This window comes from Triplophysa dalaica, chromosome 11, assembly GCF_015846415.1.
Source record: "Triplophysa dalaica isolate WHDGS20190420 chromosome 11, ASM1584641v1, whole genome shotgun sequence".
NCBI classification, from domain to species: domain Eukaryota; kingdom Metazoa; phylum Chordata; class Actinopteri; order Cypriniformes; family Nemacheilidae; genus Triplophysa; species Triplophysa dalaica.
Genome location: NC_079552.1, coordinates 9,353,800 through 9,378,713, shown reverse-complemented (window position 1 = coordinate 9,378,713; position 24,914 = coordinate 9,353,800). Strand labels below are relative to the sequence as shown.

Genomic DNA, 24,914 nt, shown 5'->3' with positions numbered 1-24,914 from the left:
TTGAATTAATTCTTGATCAAATAAGTTTCACCCGCAGTGAGTTGTGCTTTCATCTTGAGCATTTCACATTGAAGGGCGTCGGCAATAACGTATTTAACAAATTTAAAGCTGCAAATCGCATATAAGCGGAGGCCTGTCCTGAGTGATGGTGGGCCATCAAAGCCTCTGAATTCTCTGATGTAGCTTTTTGAAAAGTAACATAATGGAGGGTGGGGCTGAGTTATTTTGACGTTTAATTAGTCCCGATTAAAAATAGATTGATAGTCTTGGTCTTTTCTTTTCTTGACTGAATGACATTTCTGTAACATGTTTGCAGATAAACTGACAATTTGTTTTCTTCGTGGTTTGCTGTGGATAATTAACATTAATTACATTTAAATCCCTATTTTAGTTTATTGCAAGGTTTCGAGAAATAGCGTCGGCATGCTCAGAACACATTAAATAATATGTTAGAGAGGTGATATGTCGCATTTTTATCGCCTTTTCTGTAGGTTTAAAGAACGTTGTCAGTACATGAAAAGAAATGAGACACTTCACACCTGTTATCCTTTTGATGTTTTAGGCATTTTTCTTTTCAGACAAAAAACGCTAATCGTCTGTAATCCTTTTAATATGTCTCACACTTTCCTTTTGGAATACACAAGTCACCAGTAAACCAGTTCTGCAGTCTGCGGCATTGCATAATAGCCTCAGTTTCAGTTTTGAAATCAGAATAAACACAATTTATTTCAAGCTTGGCAACTGAAGGCTTGGGTTGAGATATTTATTTCTTTATTTCTTTTTTATTATACGTTTTTAATGTTGTTTTTAAACAAAAACGCTTCATGCAAGTCCTTGTCAGTGAAGACTTAATGTATTTCATACGTTTCGATTACTTTATGTGAATGACGCTTTCTAAACTTCTTTGAGTGCTTATGGACTCAGGTGAAGGCATATTTAAAAATGGTTTGGGTGGGGGTTTGAGTGAGGGGGGGTCTCTTGCTTTTGTTCTATTGAAAAGGGGGCTTGTTCCTCCAGGACCAACCCTACCATTTTAACCAGGGGTGTAAGCGCGAACGGGGTTGACATTGGTGACTGACTGGCAATGGGAGAAGAGGAGGGGATAAGAGAGTCCAGCCAGTCCAGCAACACTGTTTCTTGAAGAAAGATCAGCAACACGGCAAGAGGTGCACTGTCCTGCCTCCTCTGAGTGACATTCCCACAGGAGTCAGACTGAATGATCAAGGGGATACGCCTGGATCAAACGTCAAAGGATTCCCCGTTGGATCTATTTCTACAGACAGACAGCGCTCACCTTGGACAGCAGAGGACTTGGGCTTTTGGTGCTAAAGTCTTTATGATAGCTGCATTAGAGGAGCTCCTTCGTTTAAACTTGAAAAGCAAATAGTTTACAAGCTCGAAGTTTTGCGTGAAGTGCACTTATTTGTTATTCTCGTTTTATTATGAAGGAAATCCAGCTTGTGTTTATAGTTGTCAGTGGTATCAATCTTTAGATTCGACGTTTTGTCTGCAGAAATACTGGACATTTTTTTCTGCCTCCGTGCAGATTTTTTATATTTGCCACTTGATCTGTTCATCATATGTTGCGAGGCGCACTTTGGATACCAGCTCAGGACTTGATGCGTTTCAACTGGAAAACCAATTTTTTTCAATCTCAGCAAATTACACATAATTTGGTGCGCTAATTTTTTCCTCTTAGGCCCGTCCCCTCCAGCAACATGAGGCTCTTTCCATCGCGATTGAGCTATCTGTAAGTATATTTCCTTTTCTTCTTAACGCATTAACAGCTGTTCTTATCTATATTTATATTTTAATCTAATCTAATATTTTCTTCTTCCAGATTACTTCACCTCTTTGCGTTTTGCTACTATGCTCAGGTATGTGCAACATTTTGGTTCAATATTAACAATTTGATATTTTTTTTATTTCCACCGGGTTATTTATACTTCTGTTGGAAAGGCTTTAAAATATCCATCCATCATATTAATATCCAGTTTACATAAACACGCATTTGAGTTTCCTATTATTTCGATTTGCTTTATGCAGATAAGTAAAAAGAGTTAAATTGTAATAAGCCCACTAAACAGTGAGCTAAAAGAAGGTGTTACATGTTCTTATCAGATGGGTATCACAGTGGGCGCAGTAACCTGGCAGGTAACACTACCATACTGGCACGGGGCGCGTGTGCATGAGCGCGTGAAGTATGCCAGGCTTTAGTCAGTGATGAAACATGTCGTGGGGAGATAAAAACATAAAGGGTACTAAACTTTTATAGCCATGTCCTCTGCGCTTTTAATAAATCAGCAGAACCAATAGGTTGTCAGACTTAAAAGCGCTTGCGCGCGTTTTGGACAATTTGTTATAACGTTTGTGGAGAATTTTTAGCAATAAACATTTAAACCGTCAATTACAGTTCCTCGATTTTAAAGCAGTTTATTTTATTTAAAACATATCAAGCGCTTTTTGACTGATTGAATTAATATGTGATTAATAACTCTCATTTAGCGTACGTTGTTATATGCTCCTTACTGAATAGAATATAGGCCTAGAGAGAGCAACATAATTTATAGGCCCAAACGAATGATGATGCAAATATTGATTATATCGTATTTAATTTCTGACAGGTAACCATTCAGTCCCCGCCTAATTTTACACAGCATGTGAGTGAGCAAAGTAAGGTGACGGACCGGGTCAGCCGTAGACTCATCCGGACCTACCAGCTTTACAGTCGAACCAGCGGCAAGCATGTACAAGTTCTGCCTAACAAGAAAATCAACGCCATGGCCGAAGATGGCGACGTTCACGGTAAGAGCATCACCTTATTTTTCATACAAACACGCTCTCAGTGCAATGGTATAAAATCCTTTGGGATGCTGTGTTGTTAATTACAGAGATGATTTTTCCTCAATTGAGATATGATGTCTCTGCCTGTTGCAAAACATATTGCACGTTCGGAATCATTTTTAGTTTCTTGATTCAAAAAACGTGCATTCAATAGCTTGGCATCTGGTCAGTTGGTGAAGTTTAAAAAGAGGCGGAGAGCAAAACAAATGTTAAATGGATTTTAGATTGTTGAAGGTGATTCTCTGGAGGGACGCGCGGGTCTGGAAGAGCCATTAGAACTCATCTTACTTCAACCTTCTAAACATTTCCTGGAGAACATTCCCCTTCTCTCCTGACCAACTCGAGGATGAAAATATGTCTCGCCGAATTCTGACCCTTTCGTTTGCTTTCTAAGGACAGTCCTGTTGAGAGATCTCATACAACCTCAATGAACTCTAAATAACAGTTAGACGAACATAGTGGTGTTTTATTGCCTCATTATTAAAATGATTTCGTTTAAAGAAATCGAGGGTTGGCAGAGATATTGTACTTGGACTTTCATAGGACTCTGAAAATATTAAACTGATTGATGCTAAATTTGTTTAATGTTATTCTTCTTTTATTATTAATATACGTAACAATCTTATTTATACATATCTCTCTCATGTGATTTAATAACATAAACCCAATATTTATAAGCTCTGTTGTGGTATTTTTGGAAGGCTGGTTCTGGCTCTTGTTAGAGGTTAGTTTGGGCCAGTGCCTGGCTCCAGATCTGGGCTTGTGGTAAGGCTCTTTACCAGCAGGTTATCTGACCCCCTCCATTTGAACCATAACTCTTTACGATCACTCTGAGTATGGTTGCTGAATCAGAGATCGGCTGCAAGTGCTAATTCTTGGCATGGAGAATATATATTTCCCAGGAAAAAATCTTAACATATCCATTTTTATCAATATAAAATAGAAATAGCACAATTTATTTTTTCATTCCGCCACTAAAAAGCTTGTATATTTATATCACATATTTAAGATTTCGTTTTTTGGTATGTGGATGACATATTCATTTACATATTGTTTATGCACTTAAATAAAAAAGTTGAAAGTCCTGCCAGGAAGTTTTGGTTCCTTTCAAAAGAATCAAAGTGCACGTGTTTTTATCATTTTGCTAGAATTAAACCTTACATAAATCCTAAAGAGGTCCTTTGGATTTCCCATGTGTGTATCTGCATAGGTTATGTGTCTTTTGATTTGTGTTTCTTTCTAAGTCCCTTTATCTGACGTCTATTCATTTTTAATTTTTTACAGCCAAACTCATAGTGGAGACTGACACATTCGGGAGTCGAGTACGAATTAAAGGAGCGGAAACGGGCTTCTACGTCTGCATGAACAGGAGGGGAAAGCTTATTGGCAAGGTAAGAGAAAACATCATCATTTATAAGTTAATTTAATAGAATATTATGTATCAGTGATTGGTTTGGTGTACACAAATGATAAGAAATCTTAGAAAGAAAAAAATCACACTTAATTCACATATATAATATATAATATTACAGACTACCTACTGCTTCCTCCCAGCATTTAAAATGCTTGTGGAGTTCTCCTCTGATCTGAATCTTACCAAGGAGATTTTCCAGAGAGTCAAACTAGTGTTGATCAAAGAGCTATGCTTTTATCTGTTAGTGGGCACCGGCTCTTTCCTGGGTGCAGTAGGCACAATCGAGTGTGAAGAATGGGATCTTTCTTCCTTTTTTAGCTGGCTACTCTTGTTCCAATGTGGATTTGTGCCTTCTCCTTGCTGTGCATGGTAATAAAGTGGGATGGAGGTTCGGCCCCCACCTCCCTGCACCCTGCCAGGTGGACCATCTGCTTGGCACCCCTGATCTTATGCTATCTGACATATTGGCCGCCCAACGACAGCCTGCATGAGAGCGTTTTTTTCTTGTGTTGTTGTTTGTTATTGGTCAATACGTGAGTCTTTTTTTTCGGTTTTGGATTTTAGATTTTTAACAGGCCATTTTGTTAAGAGGCTGGGGAAAGATTTGGCTCATTATGGCATTTAGGTGTTGCATTGGCCGGATGACATTTAATGGTCCTGTTACAAAGCTCACTAGAGTGGCAATGTTGAAAAATCGAGTTTGGTTCTAAAACGAGATGACTTTTTAAAAAGTCATGTCTTTTTATTTTGCATTCCACTTAATATCAATCAAACTGCAGTTGGTTTGTTTTGATTTAATCCATAATAAGAAAATACTTCTTACTAACACAATAAAAACATGATAACATAATAAAAAAGAATAAAAAAAAACAGTTATCTCATTTTGGAACCAAGCTCATCATATATAATTTAACGCAAACAGTCACAAACAGTTAGTTTACATTGGGAATGTGTAGAGAGGATGTTTTTATCGATCAGTGACTTGGGCTAAGAAAGGAATATATTCTGGATTCATCTTGTTAAAAATGAGTTAAACGGAAGGCAAAGTTGAAATCTGAAAGGCATACTTTTTGAAAATGCCCTTGTGTTTACTGAAGAGAGAAAGTCATTGGCTTCTGCTGTCATTTCTCTCTCTTGATCTTGGATCATAATGACTTAAGCATATGCTGTGTGCGTATGGAGAAGAGCTATGTAAACTGGAGCAGACTTTTTTCAAATACTTTTCGATAAGCAGCTTATTCATAATGTGATTTGTCTTGTCTTTACAGAATAATGGTCATGGGAAAGACTGCATTTTCACAGAGATAGTACTGGAGAATAACTACACAGCTCTACAGAATGTGAAGTATGAAGGCTGGTACATGGCCTTTACACGCAAAGGCAGACCCCGCAAGGGCTCCAAAACCAGGCAACATCAGCGGGAAGTCCACTTCATGAAGAGGCTGCCCAGGGGACATCAAATCGCAGAGCACAGACCCTTTGATTTCATCAACTACCCTTTCAACAGACGGACTAAACGCACCCACTACTCTGGAGAGCGTTGAAGAGTGACGCTGGAGGAAAGAAAGTGAAAAATACTTCTATTAAATAATCTTGTGGACTCCTGAAAACATTTTTGTACTGAGCAACAATATACCTAACCTTTAGTTTTTTATGAATTTTCAGAAATTACAAAAAAAAGAAAAAAAGTATCTCAAGAAAAAAAGAGATTTATTTTTGTACCCCTGACTTTTAGTACTGACCTGTGTCAAATGATAGAAATCAAAGCACAGGACATTTAAGTGCTGACATTGTAGTAGTGCGTGGACTTCTTCCATATTTCTCCCTTTCTGGTTTGTTTCATTTGATTTGGATGGTTTTCAAGTAATTTATAACTCTTCGTAATGCTGCTCAAGGGGACTTCAAGGGCCCGAGAGAGAATGCAAGGCTGTATTCGGTTACACAGGCAGCCGGGGCACCTCTCGACCACCCAGTGATAAGATACCCAGCTCATCTCTCAGTAACCTCTCTGGTTCTTGATTCTGGAACTCTCTAGAGATAAACACGGTTAAAGCAAACAGAGCTTTAAATACATATTTAAATGTGGCAGCTACATTTTATTGATCACAGGTTTCCTACCGTGAACTGGAAGTGTAAATTCCAAGGTGTATAAATGTACGAAATTGTAGGAAAAGCTTTGTTCTTTGTTGCATTTTGTTTGTCTGTTTTTTATACAAATATAAATATATTTTTATTTGAGGATGTGTAAAATAATTTTAATGATGGAAATATTTATTTAAAAACGTGTAATAAATTTTACCTTAGGATACTGACGTCCGGCTCATCTTTTGTCTTGTGTTTTTGCCTAATGAACCCTGTTTTAAAGTATTCCTTTGCTCTTTTAAGGAATTTGTTTACCTTTTGTCTCCACTAGACACATTGAGCATCTACATGTCATTACCAACAGCAGCGTTCAGCTGTCGATTAATCTCGAATAGTTTTTAGGTTTGAAAGGCCTCATCTATAGAAAATTAGGCCAGTGCAGTCTTTGTATGAAACCTGTCATTATGTAATTTATGCATAATAAAAACCACCATTGTTTGCATAACCCTTCTGGTTAGTGACCAGTACGGAGTGAGACACTGGGTCTCTCCCCCCAGAATGTTTGGAATGGCACAGCTCAGGTCAACGGCTCAGTAGGGCAGTCTCTCTCCAGGGGGCTATACTGTTTGGTCTCTCCTCTGGCTGAACTGGACATGCTGCGGTTCCCTGGCCCTGGATCCTCACCCTCAGTCAGGTGTTTTTGTTTAATCTCAGACCTTTAACACCCTGTAGCTTAATCTGATTGGAGGAGTATCTGTTTTGTCCGAGCGGGGTGGTGTGTGTTTGCGGACAGGGTTCCAAGGAGCCGAAAGCTAGGATCAGAGGGCAACATATAGTGAGAAAGAGAGAACAGGGATTTGTGGTCTGAGATCACTATCACCTTTTTGTCTGTGATGAGGAGGATTATTAAATCCCTGAAATACACATTACTATAGGTATGCTATGTAAATGATCAGAGGAAAAAACATTACACCTACAACTGGTTTATTTTATATTGTCAAATTCATTTTTCAAAAGGGATAGTTCACCCGTAAAAATTTAATTCTTTACTCACCCTCATGTCATGCCAGAATGTAACCAAACAACACTGACACTCATTGACCTAGGTTGTATGGACACCAAACCACAGAAACATTTCTCAAAATATTTTTGTTCCACACAAAGTGTCATAAGCATGTCTTTAATGACATGTGGGTGATAAATGATAACAGTTTTTATTTTGGTGTGATTGTCTTTCTATTCAAATGAACTGCTTCATAAAAGCATCTTTAAAGTGTTGACATGACACAACCCATGCAATTTGCTGGTATCTCCATATCTTGTGATTTTTATTTTTTGCCACAAAACATTATTATTTGTCACACTTTATGTTTGTAATAGGTTTTGGAAACATCTAACCAAAAAAGAGTATTAAAAAGTGCTTAACAACTTTAACATCACAGTATTTAAACATTTAAAAAGCAGGCCTATACTTTTTTTTTTCAGCAAATTTGGACATCCAGGCTTTTGGAAGGACAGCGACAGCACATTACCTATTTTAAAAACACTCACGTCCGCTTCTATTTAACTACTTAAGGTGAAAAATACACATCTTGATTCCAAAACTGATGTTAATTTCAAAAAAAGTGGTTGACTTTTAAACCCCTGTATTATGTTAGCCAACATTGTTTCAAAAATACAGCTGACAGGGACAGAAACACACAGTAACTAGTAAAACAAGGTTTTTATTTTTTGTGCTCCAAGTGCAATTTCTGAACAGTTTGATTACATCAAGAAATCAACTATGATACAATATGTGCATTTCCAATTGACAACACGTTTGATGTTCCTTAACAATAGTGATAATAAATTAATTTATTTGTTCTAGTCAGGTCATAGTGTTTCATGAAAGAAAAGAGGCACTGGTTACAACCGACGCCCTGCGTTTTTCACATTGATGACGTCTGCTATTGATTAACAGACCTTGGCGATTATTTTGTATTATCAGGCCTCAGTTTCCCCTGAAATTTGTCTCCATGACCATAAAGTTGTAGGAAACCCAGGGGATCCAGCAGGTTGTGGGAAAAATCACACCTTCTGTGCAGCTTGTGATGGCATGCAAATGAAGAGCAATTCCGCTGAGAAAAGAGGGGACGCAAAACCGCTTTCATCCATTTTATTGAGCTGCAACCGTCATCCTTAACCCCTGATAAACAAACAGGGCTACCTTCTTAATTTGCTTAGAGAGCAATTTAGACTTGTACAAGCCCCCCTGCTGAACCTGCAGAATGGCAGGGGTGAGAGAATGGGATGACCCAGACCTCTAGCTGCCTTAACTTCACATTCTGCCTAACCTTGGTCATAAAATCCTTCCTGCAAATTGGAGCTCAATGGAGGAAACGTGGTTTCAAATGATGCATATAAGTCTGACTCAAGTGCCCTTTCTATGAACAAGCAATTAAAAGTCTATATAATTGCAATTAAACGGCTAGATAAACCTAACTTCATGGTGCATCTGCAAATAATTTTACACTGCGATCCACTTCCCCAAAAAATCTGAAGGTCAGCTGTGTAAAGCCTGTGATCTAGGCATGCTTTTAAATGATGACAACAATCTTGTTCTTGTAATTTTGAGATATTCTGCAAAATTGCAAAAGTATCACAGTCAAACTTTCAGATTTCAAATCGTAAATGCCAGCAGCAAACTGCTAAGTTATAATTGAAATGCAAACATTGTTCAAAGAGAAGATGGGTCTCAGCAGTTTACCTATTTGTATATGAAGCATATGGAAGAACTGTTGACTTTTCCAATTGGAGCTGTAATCTTTTGTTTGCCCATGCATTTCTAAGGCTGATTGTCTGAATGATCGGAACAATTACAGCCTAAATGTGTTTGCCAGCCACACAGAGGACCCTGCACCCCTTCTAAAAAGATCAAAAGATTCCCCCTCCTTCTTCATTTCCTTTCAGTCATGTCAATTCAGCTGGAAAGACAACCATACATGAATTTTTCGAACTTTTAGTATGTGGGACACAGTATCTTATTACTGAGGAAATATACATTTTATTTACAGGTATAGCTAACTCATAAATGACGCTTCTGTCATTATTTACACGCCCCATTTTTGTCCATATCTGTTGCATTTAATTTTCTGTGGAACACAAATCATTATTAATATTTGTGGCGCTCAACGGTCTGTCAACATTGAGAAAATGACAAAAACCCCCGCTATTAATGAGTCTACACAAATTGTATGCTCTTCCGCATATAATTTTCCACTCCACTGTAGCTGTGAATAGGGTAGCAGGTGTAAGACTTGATCAATGATGTCACGAGACAGGCAAGACCCAATGATGCGATGATGTTGATGTCACTGACATCCAACTTGACATGATGCATCAAAAAACATGGAAGTCATTTTTCCCTCAGTTAGAGGTGTAGTTTATTTATTAAATACATAAAAAATGGCAATATCAGATGCATTTAAATTCGGTAAAGGGATAGTTCATCCCCCAATAAAAATTCATTTACTGACCCTCGTGTTTTTTTCAATTCTGTATGGTTTTCTTTCATCTGCAAAACACAAAAGAAGATATTTTGAAGAATGTCAATAAGCAAAAACCATGGTCCCCATTTACTTATGGACTCCAAACCAATGCAAGTCAAAGTAATATAGGTTTAAAATGACATGTGGGCGATTAAGTCATTTCAGGGGAATATTGTTTCTTTTGCATCCAAGTACGTTAAAAATGGTTAAAGTTTCTTTAAATGAACCTGCTGTACATCATTGTAGTGTTTTAAGCTGTGAAGTTGGTTCGTTGAATCCGCATTATACTGTACACAGCGAGTTTGCCGTATGAACGCAATTGTGATAAGAAAGACTCGCAAACTTATTTGAACCAATTTGTTTGAACAGTTGAAACTATTCAGTCACAAGCGAATATAAGAGAACAGTGAATCATTTAAGGCTCAGTGCACCACGAGAGAATGCAGGATGTGAATGAGTTTGGCTTATTTAGTAAAACTGATTAATTCGGTTGGCTATTGTGGGCTTAAATGTTAGTTGAAATTATAAAAAGCATATATTTGTTTAGATACATTTTTGGTTTGATATAACTTCATAATTGTCATTTTCATCTTATTTTTAGAACCTTTAAATGTTGTTTGTAAAGTGTTTGGTTAATTCACTTAAAGGGACGGTAGGCCTACACATGCACTTATGTACAAGATCAGGATGGCACCTCCTCCGCCTCATTTTGAGCCAGGAAAAACCTGCTTAAATGTCCTTGAACAGCAAACAATCTGCCATATTTTTGTTTACAACAGCAATACATATTGTTACGATTCTTGAAATGAATATTTAGAATTATCAACAGTGTCTTCTTTATTGTTGAAATCTGAAACGTACGATTGAGGTTCGAAAACCATAATTACATGAGCAATGGAGAGAGAGGATATGGCTGTTTAAGAGGTAATATCTGTGACAGTGTATTGAACAAAACTCAGCTCGGCGAGGGAGTGACTGAGAAAGTAAAAAGATACAGAGGCCTGCGTAACATGGTCACCACACTGAATGGGCTGAGGTCAGGCCACCACTTTGGTTCAAACAAAGGCAGCCATCAAGTAGTCGCATTACTGACAATCACATACCATAACCTGGGATCAAATGGCCCCATTGTGGAGCTAATATAAAAACCATGTTGTACAATGACAAGCAGTGAAAGCTTACATGAGATGGGGTCCTCTGTCAATTACAAGAGGCTCCCATAGAAAGAGAAGAGGAGGATGAAGAAAAAACATCAAGGCAATTGAATGTGTCATAGAGTGAGGGTGGACAAGCTGAGTGATTGTAGGACAGGCCGACTGAAGAAAAGAAGAAAATTGCATTCCACAAGCAACTGAGCATGTCTTCAGAGAAATAAAAGTCTTAAAAAAGAAGCCTGAATTCTGGGTCTGGACTTTGAAATGCTCCTTTTCTTGTCATTTAGTTGCAATTTACCTTATGAGTTATTGTTTATCAACTGAACAAAGATATGAGGTAAAAATCTATTTAAGGTTATCTTTTATAAAGACCTGTATTATAAAAAGATGAACAAAAATCAATGCATGTTAAATAAAATAATTTTTTACAACAGCACATTGACAGTGGTTAAAAATGGCATTACAGAGCCACTTTATATGATATGAATACATTTTTACTTTTCCATGTGGTTGATTGACTCAACTGGTAGTTGCACAAGTCTGTTCCCAAATCTGTAGACAGCGGTTTCAATGACTTATAAAAAAAGGTTTAAAAAACACTACTACACACTCATTTTAGACAGTGATATACAAAGTAGGAGGAGTTTATTAATATAAAACATGGTTTGGGTAAAAATGGGTTTATATTGTGAAAGTAAAATTAAAGTGCTCATTCTGCAAATGGGTTTTCAATCATACCACACATCCACATAACCTAATAAATGTAATATAAATATTTCATTTGAGCATTTTTGGTCATTTAACTGAATCTGGATAATCATAAAAATGATGCTACATTTATCACACAGTTTCACATTGTCTTCTCACAGACAACATTTACAAAACCATTATCATCAAAATCAACAGAAACTCTAGTTACATCCTTCAATCCTCCATTAAATCATCCACAGTAAATAGGATCAATGCCAACTGACCCTTATGTTGTAGCGTACATCAATCTAAACAGCACGCTGCGTGGGTCATCACGTGACTCTGTTTGTGATGGCTTCCTGCGCTTCTAGTGTCTAGTGTCTACACGCTTTGACAGAAACATGGGCTTTTGCATATTCCTGCGTAAAATCGACGAATGTCTTCGTAACAAAAACCTTCATATTAGTCTAGTTGATAAAGAACAGAGAGCAGGCGCCCGTCTGGAGGAAAATCCGCAATGTTTCTGTTTAATTTACCCGAGGATGTGCTCTTGCTCGTGCTGTCGTATCTGGATAACAGATCACTTTGCCGTCTCTCTCAAGCGTGCAGGAGAAGCTACCAGTTCATCTCCAGAGACGCGGTGTGGAGGAGAATAGCTAAAGGCATTATTAATACCGGACTGACACGACAAGGAATAGACTTGTAAGGATTTTAAGATGAACTAAATGTGTGGCTAGCTAACACGATTTGGCCTACGCTGAGAATAAAGAAAGTACGTAGGCAGCGTAGGGCAAAGCACATTCAAAGAAGTAGTGACGTAATGATAAACAGCGCAACTTGTGATTCACAAAGGCGCTTACGCTGACAGTCACGTGCGTCATGTTTACCTTCGCAAGTGTAATGGACGTATTGCTGAGTAAATGGTTTTAGTACAAAAATAAATGTTGTTACTGGTTTATAAATATTACATTGGTAACACTTTACAATAAGCTGCTATTTGTTAACATTAGTGAATGCATTAGTTAACATGAGCTAACAGTGAACAATTTAGTTTTTCTGTATTTATTAGTCCTTGTTAATGTTTGCTCATGTCAATACAGTTCAAAACAACTCATGTTAATTCGTGGTGCATTCACTCATGTTAATGGCGACAACGATTGATTTTAATAATGTATTAGTTAATGCTGAAATTAACATCAACTAACATTAATAAATGCTGAATTAATACCATTGTTAGTTCATTTTAGCTAATGCATTAAATAAAAACAACAACAAATAGCACCTTATTGTAAAGTTTTACCGTGACATTTTATTGTAGTCGACCCAAAGTTTAAAAGGAATGTCCAAAAGTTTCAATTTAGAATTGACCATATTTACATAGAACCCTGTGTAGTAAAATTCTGGTAATTTTGGCTTTTAATCGCACTCTTACCTAAATGTAAAATGGTTTTAATACAGCTATAATGGTATTTTAATAAAACCATAATTTACCATTATATTACTACAACTAATAATACTACCCTGTAGTAAAACTATGGTAAAGCAATTTGGTTTACACTTTTGCTATAAAAAAACATACTTTATTTTCCATTACACTTGCTGAAGTTACTGTTTTTTATATTAAATTACTCCTGGCATATGTACAGTTGGTCTGAGAAGATTCTTCTGACTAATATGTCAGTTGTTACACTTCTTGTATGTGTGTAAATTTACTTTATTCTGAAAAGAACAGTTAACAATCAATCTCCTATTCATTCATCACCAATTGTTTCAGATGTCCTTCAATTTCTCTGAAGGACAGAGTGAGGGTGTCACACAACTGGAGCCGTGGAGTCTGTCGTACAGAAGTTCTTTTAAAATGGAAGATTAAGTGAGTTAAATCATATTTTATGTTCGTTAAAACCCTGAACCCTGTTCAGATAAAACCTGCAATAACATGATGCAAATAACCTGAATCCTACACAAAATGTCTTCCCGTACAGATAAGGAATGTTGCGCATCCCAGTAAAACAATCTGGTAAAAAGTGTTAAGGAAAATTCCAAAGATTATTGTATTATCTCATACTCAAATTTTCCAACCCCCAAATACATATTTTTATAATGTATTCCCTGACTTGGAGAGTGTCAGTGACCTTGCCAATATGGACAAGACATTATTGTCTGTTTTTTTACTAGCCCTCTCGTCACCTTAAGCCCCAAGATACAGATTGAACTACAGAAATAACATGTGTAGGAGTATTTTCCATTCCTTGATTGTTCGCCTACAGCTTGTTGCCATGGATACAGCTGGACTGCGATGTTCTGTATCTCTCTCAGGCAGCAAACATCAGTGCGTATCATCTGAGAGCTCGGGGGGGAAAGTTGCAGAATAATCGAGTGGCCCTTTTCACGGGACACCAAGAAGATGTGTGCAGATTCATTCTGACAGACACACACCTTATCAGTGCAGGAGGGTAAATACATTTTCTCTGTTCACAGTCTTTAATTCTTATAGTTTTTCATACTTCTTTATGTCACACTTCGCTTCATTTTTTCCCAGTGATGGTAAAATAATCGTTCATGACAGAGGAAGTGAATATTCTATTGCGTATAATGGTCACAAACAGGAGGTGAACTGCATTGACGCAAAAGGGGGTGTAATAGTCAGTGGCTCTAGAGACAGGACTGCAAAGGTGAGATTTTGAACTGTATCTATTGTCTTTACATATATTGCCACCCCAATAAACAAGCACACTTCTCCCCAAACACTCCATTGGCCTCTTTCCACTCACTGTGTGGCATTGAGCCTGTAGATACTTTACAGGAAACTATTCAACCGTGGGAAATAAATCTGTGTGTGAGCATACAGATCACCCCCCTTTCTAAAAGGAACAGTTCACCTAAAAATGAAAATTCTGTCTTTATTTATTCACCCTCAAGTTGTTCCAAACTGGTGGCCAAGAACTGTTTGGTTACAAGCATTTTTTCAAATATCTTTCTCTGTGTTGATCAGAACAAAGACACTTGCACAGATTTGGAACAACTCTAGGGTGAGTAAATGATGACCCAATTTATATTTTCTGGAGAACTGTCCCTTTAAATTACCACCTCTGAATTTGGACCCTGTCCAATTCAATCACTGTAAGTTACATTTATATTTAAGGATGTCTTTATACGGCCATCAATTCAATTTTACCATATACCATTTGCAAAGTGGTCCTGTGCTATTGCTTGGCGGGTCTATTTGGCATGATGTCATAGTTAATAGATCGCATCAATCTAGCAGTGCTGGACTGTATTGAAGTTTTAATTGTAATCTGCACTAATTTGTGTAAAGGGGATCTGCCAAAGGGGGTAAACAATAAACTGTGACACCGTTTCTACATTCTAACGGGACATTCCCATTAGAACAAGCTATTTGTTGTGGATAAAATAATAACTATTTTTTTCAAATCATGCATGCAGTTTGTGTGTAAATTCATATTTTACTATAAAAATAGATGTCAATTCTGATCAATAACATTTCTAAGCATTTTGTTTGTACTAAAATAACTTGAATAAAATGCGTCCAACAGTAAGCAAAGTGCATTAAAATGGTTGCACACAATATGCTTATTTTTTCTTCATTTTAGATTTGGACTCTGACATCAGATCGACCCGGAGAGTGCTTACACACAATTCCAACGTATGATCGAGTGTGGTCAGTAGCCATCAGCCCATCTCTATGGTAAATCTGCATCCATTTCTTTTCTCTGACTAGAATGTAGTTAAGATTTGTAGTAATGTCTACAACACAGCAAATATATTTCCCGTTTTACCCACGGTGCCATTCCTGTTGTGGTCACTCGTCTCACTTCATACTAGCTGGTTTTCTCAATTCTTCTGTCCATATGAATCACCAGCAGACCTGAACATCAACCTTTGCTTTCATCGAAGAGAACTTGAGATCTTTCAAATAATTAATGTATCATTGGGTTTGAAGGAGAGGGGTGGGGGTGGCGTCAGCATTACGGCTTGTGTGAGGTGAAGTGGTCATAGACAGGGCAACCCAAAGCAGGTGGCCAGACCCTTTTTTAATACGTACTCTTCAATTTATTGCCATGTCATTGCTTTGAAGTCAATTAGTTCACACCTCTGAAATGCAGATGGAGAAGAATGTGATCCCAGCCCCTAAAGACTAGAAAGAAGAATTGTGCCCCCTCATGGTTTGAAACAAGCCGCTCTTAAATTGTGTAGTTGGACCTGGATTGTCCCGCATACAGTTTTTCTAATTTCTCTTTCCTCTAAAGGAAAATAGTCATACATTTTTAAAACAACACGGGTGAATATGACTAATGACAGATTCTTCGTTTCTGGGTGAACTATCCCTTAGAAGTGTTTCAGTCTACAACTGGTTAACCTCGTCTCCCCCAGTACATCTGGGAAAATTTCCTGATGTGATGAGCTGTTTGAACAAGTGTAGGATGGAGCGAGACAGGCAGAGAGGGAGAGAGGGAAAAAACGTGCAGGATGTTATAGCAGAGCGTGGTTTAAGTTTGCTGCTGCTGTCTTTGATTGCCAGAGCATGTATACTCCCACACACTTAATGACACACAGATACATGAAGCTGTAACATTAGCACAGAGTCTCCACCTGCCCCTGATCTGTCAAACGCACCTTTACAGCGCTGGCGAACGAATGGAAACACAGTGTGCCGGGAGACGCTAAAGGACACCGGCTGGCTCGGCCTTGTTCTAATCGTCTCATCTTTTGTCATGACATGGCTCGAGCCGAGTGGAAGAAAGCTGCCGCTGCCCGAGCAGATGCAATGGTTCAACGCAGTTTTAGTCACTCAGCCGAGGTATTAATCCCCGCTGCCCGTCTCCACGGCCAAGAATTTAGATTTCAAAATAAGAGACGATTATCCACGTCATTAATTCTCCAATTTGATGGCTGAAATAGCAGGCCTCCGAAACAGACTGCTGCACCCAGATAATGGACCGCACTTCTTAACACTTATCGGCGATGGGTGAAGTTAATGAAATTGCCTTGAAATAGAGGCGTCAACTTAACTATAAACGGAGTTTTAAAATGTATCATTCGGTGGTTTGTTGGCCTCGTGAAAGCGAAATTAAAACTCAAAAACAACCATTGTAAGAGAATTTCCGCTTGGTCGACCACTGTGATTTTGAAATAACTTGCGAGTGGGACCGCTTTGTTTTTACTACTACTACTAAAAGGAGTTTACCTGTTGAAAAGCTTTTCAACTGTTTCGGAGGATTGAGCTTTTCCTACTTTGCACCAATCAGAATTGCGAAAGATGTTTGAAAGTGAGGATTTCCACATAATGGTGGCGCTGTGTGTTTTAATTTGGAAACCTGAAGGCAGAGATGGAAACCCCTTGTATTGCAAATGTAATTGTTCCAGCGTCACGCTTGAGGTATCTAAAGGGCGAGGAGTATGAGAGGAGACGCTGCAGTGAGCAGGAGAAGGGGTGGAGGACAAAGAACAGAGAGGAAGATGTCGGGAGAGTGTGCATATGGTCGCCTCTGACACTCAGGTGTTAGGGGTTGTATTGTTTCTAACCAAAGCAAAATCACACTTTTGTATAAAACAAAAGAACCATGGAAGAAAATATAGGCTTTTTGATTTTCCAGCAGCCATTTGACTTTCTGAATTCTGACTCTATTTGTTACTTAAACTCATTTGATTTTTGGTGTTGATTGTTCACCCAAAACTGAAAATTCTAACCAAAATCTTGTTCTTAAAGGGATAGTTCACCCAAAAAATTTAATTCGGTCATCATTCACCTTTAATTTCTTCCAAATCTGTATACATTTCTTTGTTCTGATTAACCCAGAGAAAGATATTTGTAAGAATGCTTATAACCAAACAGTTCTAAGACCGCATTGACTACCATAGTATGAAAAAGTTTTACACAAAATTACTTTTTAGGTAATTTGAGCTCAGTTTTCGTTGACAAAAACACTGTCTCAGTGTGTACGAAAGGCCGAAACGAAAACGCATTAGTGTGGACCAGGGATGGTTCTAAGGTGAGTGGGCATCCGGGGCTTAGCCCAGAGACCTCCAAATATGTGTTCGAATACAGTGGCGTAGCAAGATCAGCTCCGGGTCCGTATAGAAAAAACCTTTAGGCTGCGGCTGTTTGCACTAAGTTTAAATAACTGTAGGTTCTTTTACACTAAAGCCCTTTTCACACAGAGATCCTGGAAAATACACAGAAAATTAGTTCCGTAATTTGTCCCGGGATTGTTAGATTTTGTTCATTCACACTGCCAATGATTTTATGATTCATGTGCGTGCATGGAATAGAGTATGTGTGCAGATCCCGTAAACACACATGACACGATCTTGGCGTGATGTATAATATGCACGTCAGAAAAAGAAAGCGTTAGTGACGCGCTACTAAAGCGGAAGTGTTTACATTGCGTTGAACAACATGGCAGCTGATCGGATGTTAGATGTTGATATGCAAACTTTGTATATCGAAGTGCTTTCTGGTTCTTAAACCCCCCACGCTCAAACAGTCGTATGATAGCTACGTCATTGTAATGACGCGTGCGTCAGGACTACGACACACCCCTAACGGCATTGCTCCTGCCTTTCGTTCACACAGGAGGCTTCTGGGACTGATCCCGTTAATGTTACTAGTTCCCCATTCCGGAATAATTTTCGGATCTATCCGGGATGCGTTCACACAATATGCAGTCTGGCAATTTTTTGGCAATTTTTCGGGATCATCAGGGTGTTTGAATGGGGTTTAAGTGAAATTACATTATCAGTGATATGCTATTTACACAAACAGAAAATATCTGTATTTTCTTTGGATTAAGTAAAAATAGTAGTTAGATGCTATTGGTACTTAAAAATAGTGGCAGATAACGTTACTATTGGCACCTCGGTATTGTTGTGCATTAAACATTATTAGTGTAAATCATTATATTTACAAAAATCATTTAAATGATGGCAACTTAACTATCCTTACCCTAAACTTTATGAATAAAAAAAGAATTGTAATTCTTAAATCAATTTTATTGAAAACAAATGGCCTTTTTGATCTTTAATGTAATTGAATAAGGTAAAAGAGAGTTTTCAGCGCTAGGTAGATTAGAACCCAAGTCTCCAGTGCCAAGCTATGCAGACTTTTCACCTTATGCTGTTTGAAATGGTGTCGTTCTTACACTTTCTCTATTCTAATCACACATTGGTAGGCAAAGGTATTACAAATATTCTCTGCAAACAAGGCGGCCTATTTGTACTCGGTTTAATAGAGATTCAGAAGCCACCTCCGTCTGTTCGCAACCGTGTTGCGCATTACTGGACATCGGTTGTTTACTCAAGTTTGTTAAATGTTAATGTGCGTCAGTCGCGTTTAAATAGAAATAGTAACGGCAGACCCCAAGGGATTTCAAACTCCCAAGCGCCAGAAAGAGGAAAAAAAGCAATGCAATCGCTTTTTCATGGGTTTTTTGCACAAAGTTTTTACACGTAACATGTGAACGCCCTAACATTTCTATGACAAAACGGTTATCAAACATTAAACATTTAGCTACTCATATCTCGCCGGCTATTTCACAGTTAAAGCGGACCTAAACCTCGGCTTCTGTCCACAGCAAATCCAGCCTTCTTTCATTTGTTTATACATTATACAATAATAATAAGAGTGTAAATGATAATATGTATTAAAATTATTAAACCGATTACAACTAATTGGGACAATAAAGACCTCTCTACTACGCTTTACCTCACCACACAATATATTATTAAACAACTATAAGCCATTTTCAAATATTTTATATCAAATAAATGACTGCACGATCCGATATGTGATGTGAATGTAGTTCGGCAAAAGCTGGAGTCGACTTGTTATGGTTGTAAAACATTCGGGGCTTACCAAAAACTTTCGTTGCTTCAGACCCATTAGCCCACCCCTAGCGCCGCCCCTGGTGTGGACAAGCTCTTACGTGGCGCATGTGTTTAATCATACATTTATGGTGCTTGCGCTTCCTATGGAAAATCCCAATCATTTGCATGAAAACATCCTTCTTTTGTGAGTCATACAGGTTTGGAACAACAATAATGTAATTTTCCCTCCCGTGTTGTTGTCAGTTTTTCCAACGAACGTTATCTCAAGGTCGGTTTATAGTATAATCTGGCTAAAGTAAAATGCCAAGGTTGACTGTGGTCCGTCTTGTATCAACATCACTGATCCAAAGAGTGTGTCAGTCCAGTGGTCCTTGTCATTTTTCCAAGATTGCTTTTTTGGTAGCTTGGGTACATCATAGTGTTTCATTCTTTTAAAAAAAGGCCACTTTCTCAGGGCTGTCCCCTGCATTTCAGAAGTTACATCGGACCCTAATGTGTGTGCGCATTGGGCAAGACTAGTCCTGCACAGACATGAAGAACGCCATGGTGGTTACATGACTTTCACAGCTGATGTTGCAATGTAAATGCTCGCTCTGAACTTCCCTAAATGGTGTCATATGGCTAGCGGTCCCAGTCTTAACTGTGAGACCAATCCAAAAAAAAGGCCCCTCTCCCATTGCGAAGGTAATGGGCACTCTGGCTCCCTGCATTGTTCTCATTTCTCTCCAGTGGGCTGCTCTTCTGTTCTGAATTCCATTTACAATCCCATATCAAAGAGACAGCGCCCATATTGAAGAAAAAAACATCATTCAAAGCAACCCAAATGATTCCTGATTCTTGATCTGTAACCAGTGAGCTTGACTGGTTAACCCCCCCTCATTTCAGTCTTGTCTTTGTCTGCTATGTCAGACATCAGACTCTCACCCCAAATGTTGATTCATCTGCTCCTGTCCAAGGAAAAGGCCTGATTGCTACTAATGGCCTCCGATTAGCATACATTTTATCTTGAAGACACTGTTTTAGAACCTGGAAGATCTCGTTCAGTTGGTAATGTGGCTCTCAGAGGAGAAAGCAACACTTTTAAGTCCTTCAGTTGCTGTAATTGGAGGTAAACTGGGGTGAGAGTTTACATTGAAGTTAACATGCATGCTCTATTCCATAATAACATAGTTTGCTCGCAAGGTTATTATAGTTTACTAAAACTAACATTTCTCTTAATTAGAATCAATAAAAATATCATCCTAAATATTTATTTAGAAAATCCTCAGTAGAAGTGGGTGGTTTTGCATAAGTAATAAGAAATAATGCTAGCTAACACAATAAAACACAAACACATGATGGCACAATAAAAATATTATTAAATTATAAATAGAGTTTGCAAATGAACTCTTCAAAACCAAATTATACTAGACTACTATCGCCTAATAAAATAAATGAAACTTGCATAGGAATAAAATAAATAAACGTATGTGAAAACCAGGGCCGGTCTATCGTGTGCTGGGGGGGCAGTGTCCCTCCAGATTTTTTTGGGCTCCTCCAAAAATATCTAGCTGACAATTATGTTCGTCAACGATGATCAAAATTTTTATTCTTCTTGTTAAATAATTACTAAATACTCATTCGTATTATCTATTAAATATTGATATGTCAATTTAATCACAGAAAAATTTAAAAAATTTGCATGCAATGAACTTTGATTAGCCTATTTATCTGCTCAAACTTAATGTTTAAAAACCAAGCTAAAATGCTTTAATCTAAATATTACATTATAACTTCCATCAAAGTTTGTCTTCAATCATTTTCTTACTATCATTAAATTTTTGGCATGTTCTTACTCTGTAGATATTAAATATATCACAGTTCTTGAGATTATGTAGAATGATTTTATGTAGAAATACAAAAAATAATTCACTGGAAGGGAATTCATGTTTGAAATGAGTTGTTTGAAAAAAGTTTATTTTTCTTTTATGATGCTCCGTTGTTTCTATTTGCAGGTAAAATCTTGTAAACTGATAAATGACAATATGTATCTTTTTATATTAAGAAGTGTTTAAACTTTCAAAATGTGTCATTTAAATACCAGTTTAAATGGATTTGAACTTATCCATCTCACTTTTATAATGCAGGACACACATTACCGGCTGTCCTCTACTTCCCTATACTATATCAGCACTGAAAAAAATAACTTCGAATTGACTAATTTTTATGAGGATATTATAATGTAAAATTTGCTGCTATAATTCAAGTAAGACTAACTAACCAGAATGAAGTAAATTATATTTGTTAAATACATTTAGTTTTTGTAAAATTATTAAGTAAATATTACAAAAAGGGATAGTCCACCCAAAAATGAAAAATCTGTCATCATTTACTCAACCTTAAATTGTTCCAAACCTGTATAAACACAAATTTATGCAAAAATAATTTTTGTGTGAACTTTCCCTTTAAAGTAAACAAGAAAGTTTACATTGAACAAAAACATGTGTCTAACTTTTTATAAGATGTTCATTTAGACGAAAACTGCGTTTTCGGGGACTGAAAACACAAAAATTTGAAAAGGATGTCAAATTGCAAGTTTTTCAAAACGACGCCATTATCGTTTCCTTAACTCTGAAGGCGGCAAAAAAACATTGTTTTCCAAAAACAATGACATAATATGCATGCGTATTATGCATTCAGTCGGTAGGCATGCGCAAACAATAATGGTGGCCTCCATGCTGCTTGCTTGTGCTACATTAAAAAACATGCTTATGATCATTTCTCCAGCAAAAAAGTAGATTTACTGCACCACTACAACAAGCGGAGACAATGTATTTATATACACAAACTATAAACACGCACACGAAGTGTATTAAAATCGCTTTTGGATTAAAAAACGGTATTCGTATATGCCCAGGTACATATTTTCTTTACAGCGCAACATCGCCATCAACTGGTCTGGCATGCATAATACAGCATTTTTACAGTTTTTCCAGGATCCATGTAAATGCAGATCATTTTGATAACGCTGTCAAGTGTATGTGAAACTTTTCAAAAACGCAAAGGAAAAACGTTTCCGTTTTTAACGTAATCTAACTCAAATTTCACAGTTCCTTTACTTTCATATTGAAATATACTATTTTTTACAACATAGATGGTCAAGTAAGAAGAGACTGGTGGTCTCTATATTGGCATTAGCACAGTTACTGCTCAATAAGTGAAGTAACACACTTTATGAATAATATCGTGCTTTTCCTCAGCCTAGGCACAAGTACCACTCTTCTGAACAATGATAACCACAAAAAAAAATACCAAAACTCTCCTCTCAAAGATAAATCAACAAAAAACTCGAACCACTCTTTCTCTTTACTGAAAATCACTTAAAATGACAGTTAATCTGGAAAACTAATCTCCTAATGCAGTCAGATGCAAAGCATGCTGGGAACTACAGATCAACTGCCAAGGTAGTTAAATCTACAAAATGATCCCAAAACTAAATAATTAAACTTAATTTTACATAATTTTTAGATTTACTTCATAATTTTTTTAATTAAAATTATTTAAAAAAAAAACATTTTATCCCCAAGATTTTTACGTTATTTTTACTCAAAAAAAGTCTAAAAACACGAACGTAATTTTACCAAGTATGTTTTAATAATTTATTTTCATAAAATCTACTTTTTTTCAGTGTGAGTCTGTGTCCTTCCCTTCTTACCAGTAGATGTAGAATTAGTAGGCAGCGCGTGTGTTTTGATAAATAGTTTCCTGTAGTGTCAGACATAGCTGGTTCTTACAGACAAGATGAGGCTTGTTGAGTTTAGAAGAATCCATCAAGAACTAAGTAACTCTAGCCAGAAGTGTGTGTATCTTATAGCACACTTTCGCACATGCATCTCTTAACAGGTTTGTTTGTTGTTGTTGTTTAAGCATTTCACTTTATTATAGAGAAAGTAGCGAAGAAGCCCAGACGTCCTTGTGATTTGGCTTGGTTCATAGCACTCTTTAAGCTTGTTTAGTGTTTAATTGGAGTTTAGATGAGGAGGCCTCACTCGGCTGATCAAACACATTTGTTGGCCTTCGCTGAAATTCTTGTCTCTTTGTCACCCAGGGGAATTTCCAAACCTGACTAATGAACGTCATACACGGACAACAAAGTATTTTGTATAAACACTTGTAAGTTTTAATTTCTAATTTCGATGCTTCCTATATGTTGTGCTGGGATAGGCCATGTCACCATGAAGAGAAGCTCCCTATCTAGCTATCTATCTGCCTCAAAGAGCACAGTGCACACACTACCTCAGCAGTTGCAATGAGCCCACAGCGAGCAGGCAGGGGGTATGAAAGGAACAGGGTGCAAGCGTCTAAAAGAGAAGCAACCCCGATGAGAAGTGAGAAAGGCTCCTTTTTGGGGAGGCCTGTTTTGTTTAGAGTTGGTCAAGCACAACTACAAAGATGTTGCAGGGGTACTGCCTTTGAAATTTGATTGTTGGATAAACCGCCCCCAAAATGCCACTCTGCGGCAAACGAAGGGAGCGTGACCTCTGACCCTCGGTATAAAAGTACAGCGAGACGTACCCCTCTATACCACCCTAAGCTCGCCCCGCCCCGATTTCACCCCCTTTGCTCCACCTCATTCAAGCAATAAAGAGCAAGAGAAGGAAAAAAGGCTGAAATTCATGTCATTCATTTTGGCTTCTCATCTCTCTCTCTCTCTCACACAAGGCTGGGAGGGCGAGCCGTGTCTTAGGAGTCAAGAATTCAATTAGTTAAAAAAGGGGGAAAAACAAGAAAGAAAGCAAGAAAAGAAAGAGTCTGCAACAATAAAGCGATAACGGACAGAATGTGCGTTCCCACACGTTAAATACAGGCCGCTTACTACTGAAAGCACAGCATGGGAGCTATAGCCTCTGACTGCAGGTGGTGTCCTGAATAATTGCAGTCAATATGCCCCTTCTATGCAGGCTTTGCACAAGCAGATCATTACAGACATGCCACATACAGGTGTTCCCCGGCATATTTGAGATGGAAACCTTTGCAATTCCCGAAGACGCATTTTTGCTCCGAAGTTAGCTGGGGAGTTGAACTCTGCTGCATGACTTGCTTTGTTTGTTCTTATCCAGACATAAAACGAAACGAGTACAGTAATGGTCAAAAGTTATGTTGAGGGGTGGGACATAGTTGTACAATTTTTGCTTTTACTGCCCTCTCGGGTTAGATTAAAATATGATCTGTATGGTAGGAAAAGGTGAAAACACTTAACTTAAAAGGTATTTATTGGTCTTATAACAACTAATTTGGCAAACCACATCATATCATGGAATTTGGGTTTTATGTGAATATAGAAAGTTTGCAGGAAATTATTTTAGTGATCTTTGTTGG

General features: G+C 37.6%; 2 protein-coding genes across 3 annotated transcripts in view; both read left to right on the top strand.

The window, feature by feature from the left end:
- The first annotated feature begins 1,037 nt into the window (after nt 1-1,037).
- On the top strand, nt 1,038-6,564 carry fgf8a (fibroblast growth factor 8a). Its single transcript, XM_056760010.1, has 5 exons — nt 1,038-1,750; nt 1,841-1,877; nt 2,625-2,805; nt 4,129-4,235; nt 5,527-6,564. Exons 1-5 carry the CDS (start codon nt 1,719-1,721, stop codon nt 5,800-5,802), a joined length of 633 nt encoding a protein of 210 aa, XP_056615988.1. The 5' UTR covers nt 1,038-1,718; the 3' UTR covers nt 5,803-6,564.
- A 5,456-nt stretch (nt 6,565-12,020) lies between these two features.
- fbxw4 (F-box and WD repeat domain containing 4) overlaps nt 12,021-24,914 on the top strand; it is a 29,925-nt gene continuing 17,031 nt past the window's right edge. Inside the window, exons 1-5 of one of the 2 annotated variants that reach the window (XM_056761485.1) lie at nt 12,021-12,413; nt 13,486-13,581; nt 13,979-14,164; nt 14,251-14,383; nt 15,323-15,417. In XM_056761485.1, coding sequence (XP_056617463.1) covers nt 12,229-12,413; nt 13,486-13,581; nt 13,979-14,164; nt 14,251-14,383; nt 15,323-15,417 — 695 coding nt within the window. In that variant the 5' untranslated portion in view covers nt 12,021-12,228. The remainder of the gene's footprint in view (nt 12,414-13,485; nt 13,582-13,978; nt 14,165-14,250; nt 14,384-15,322; nt 15,418-24,914) is intronic. The other variant, XM_056761484.1, reaches the window with a different exon arrangement.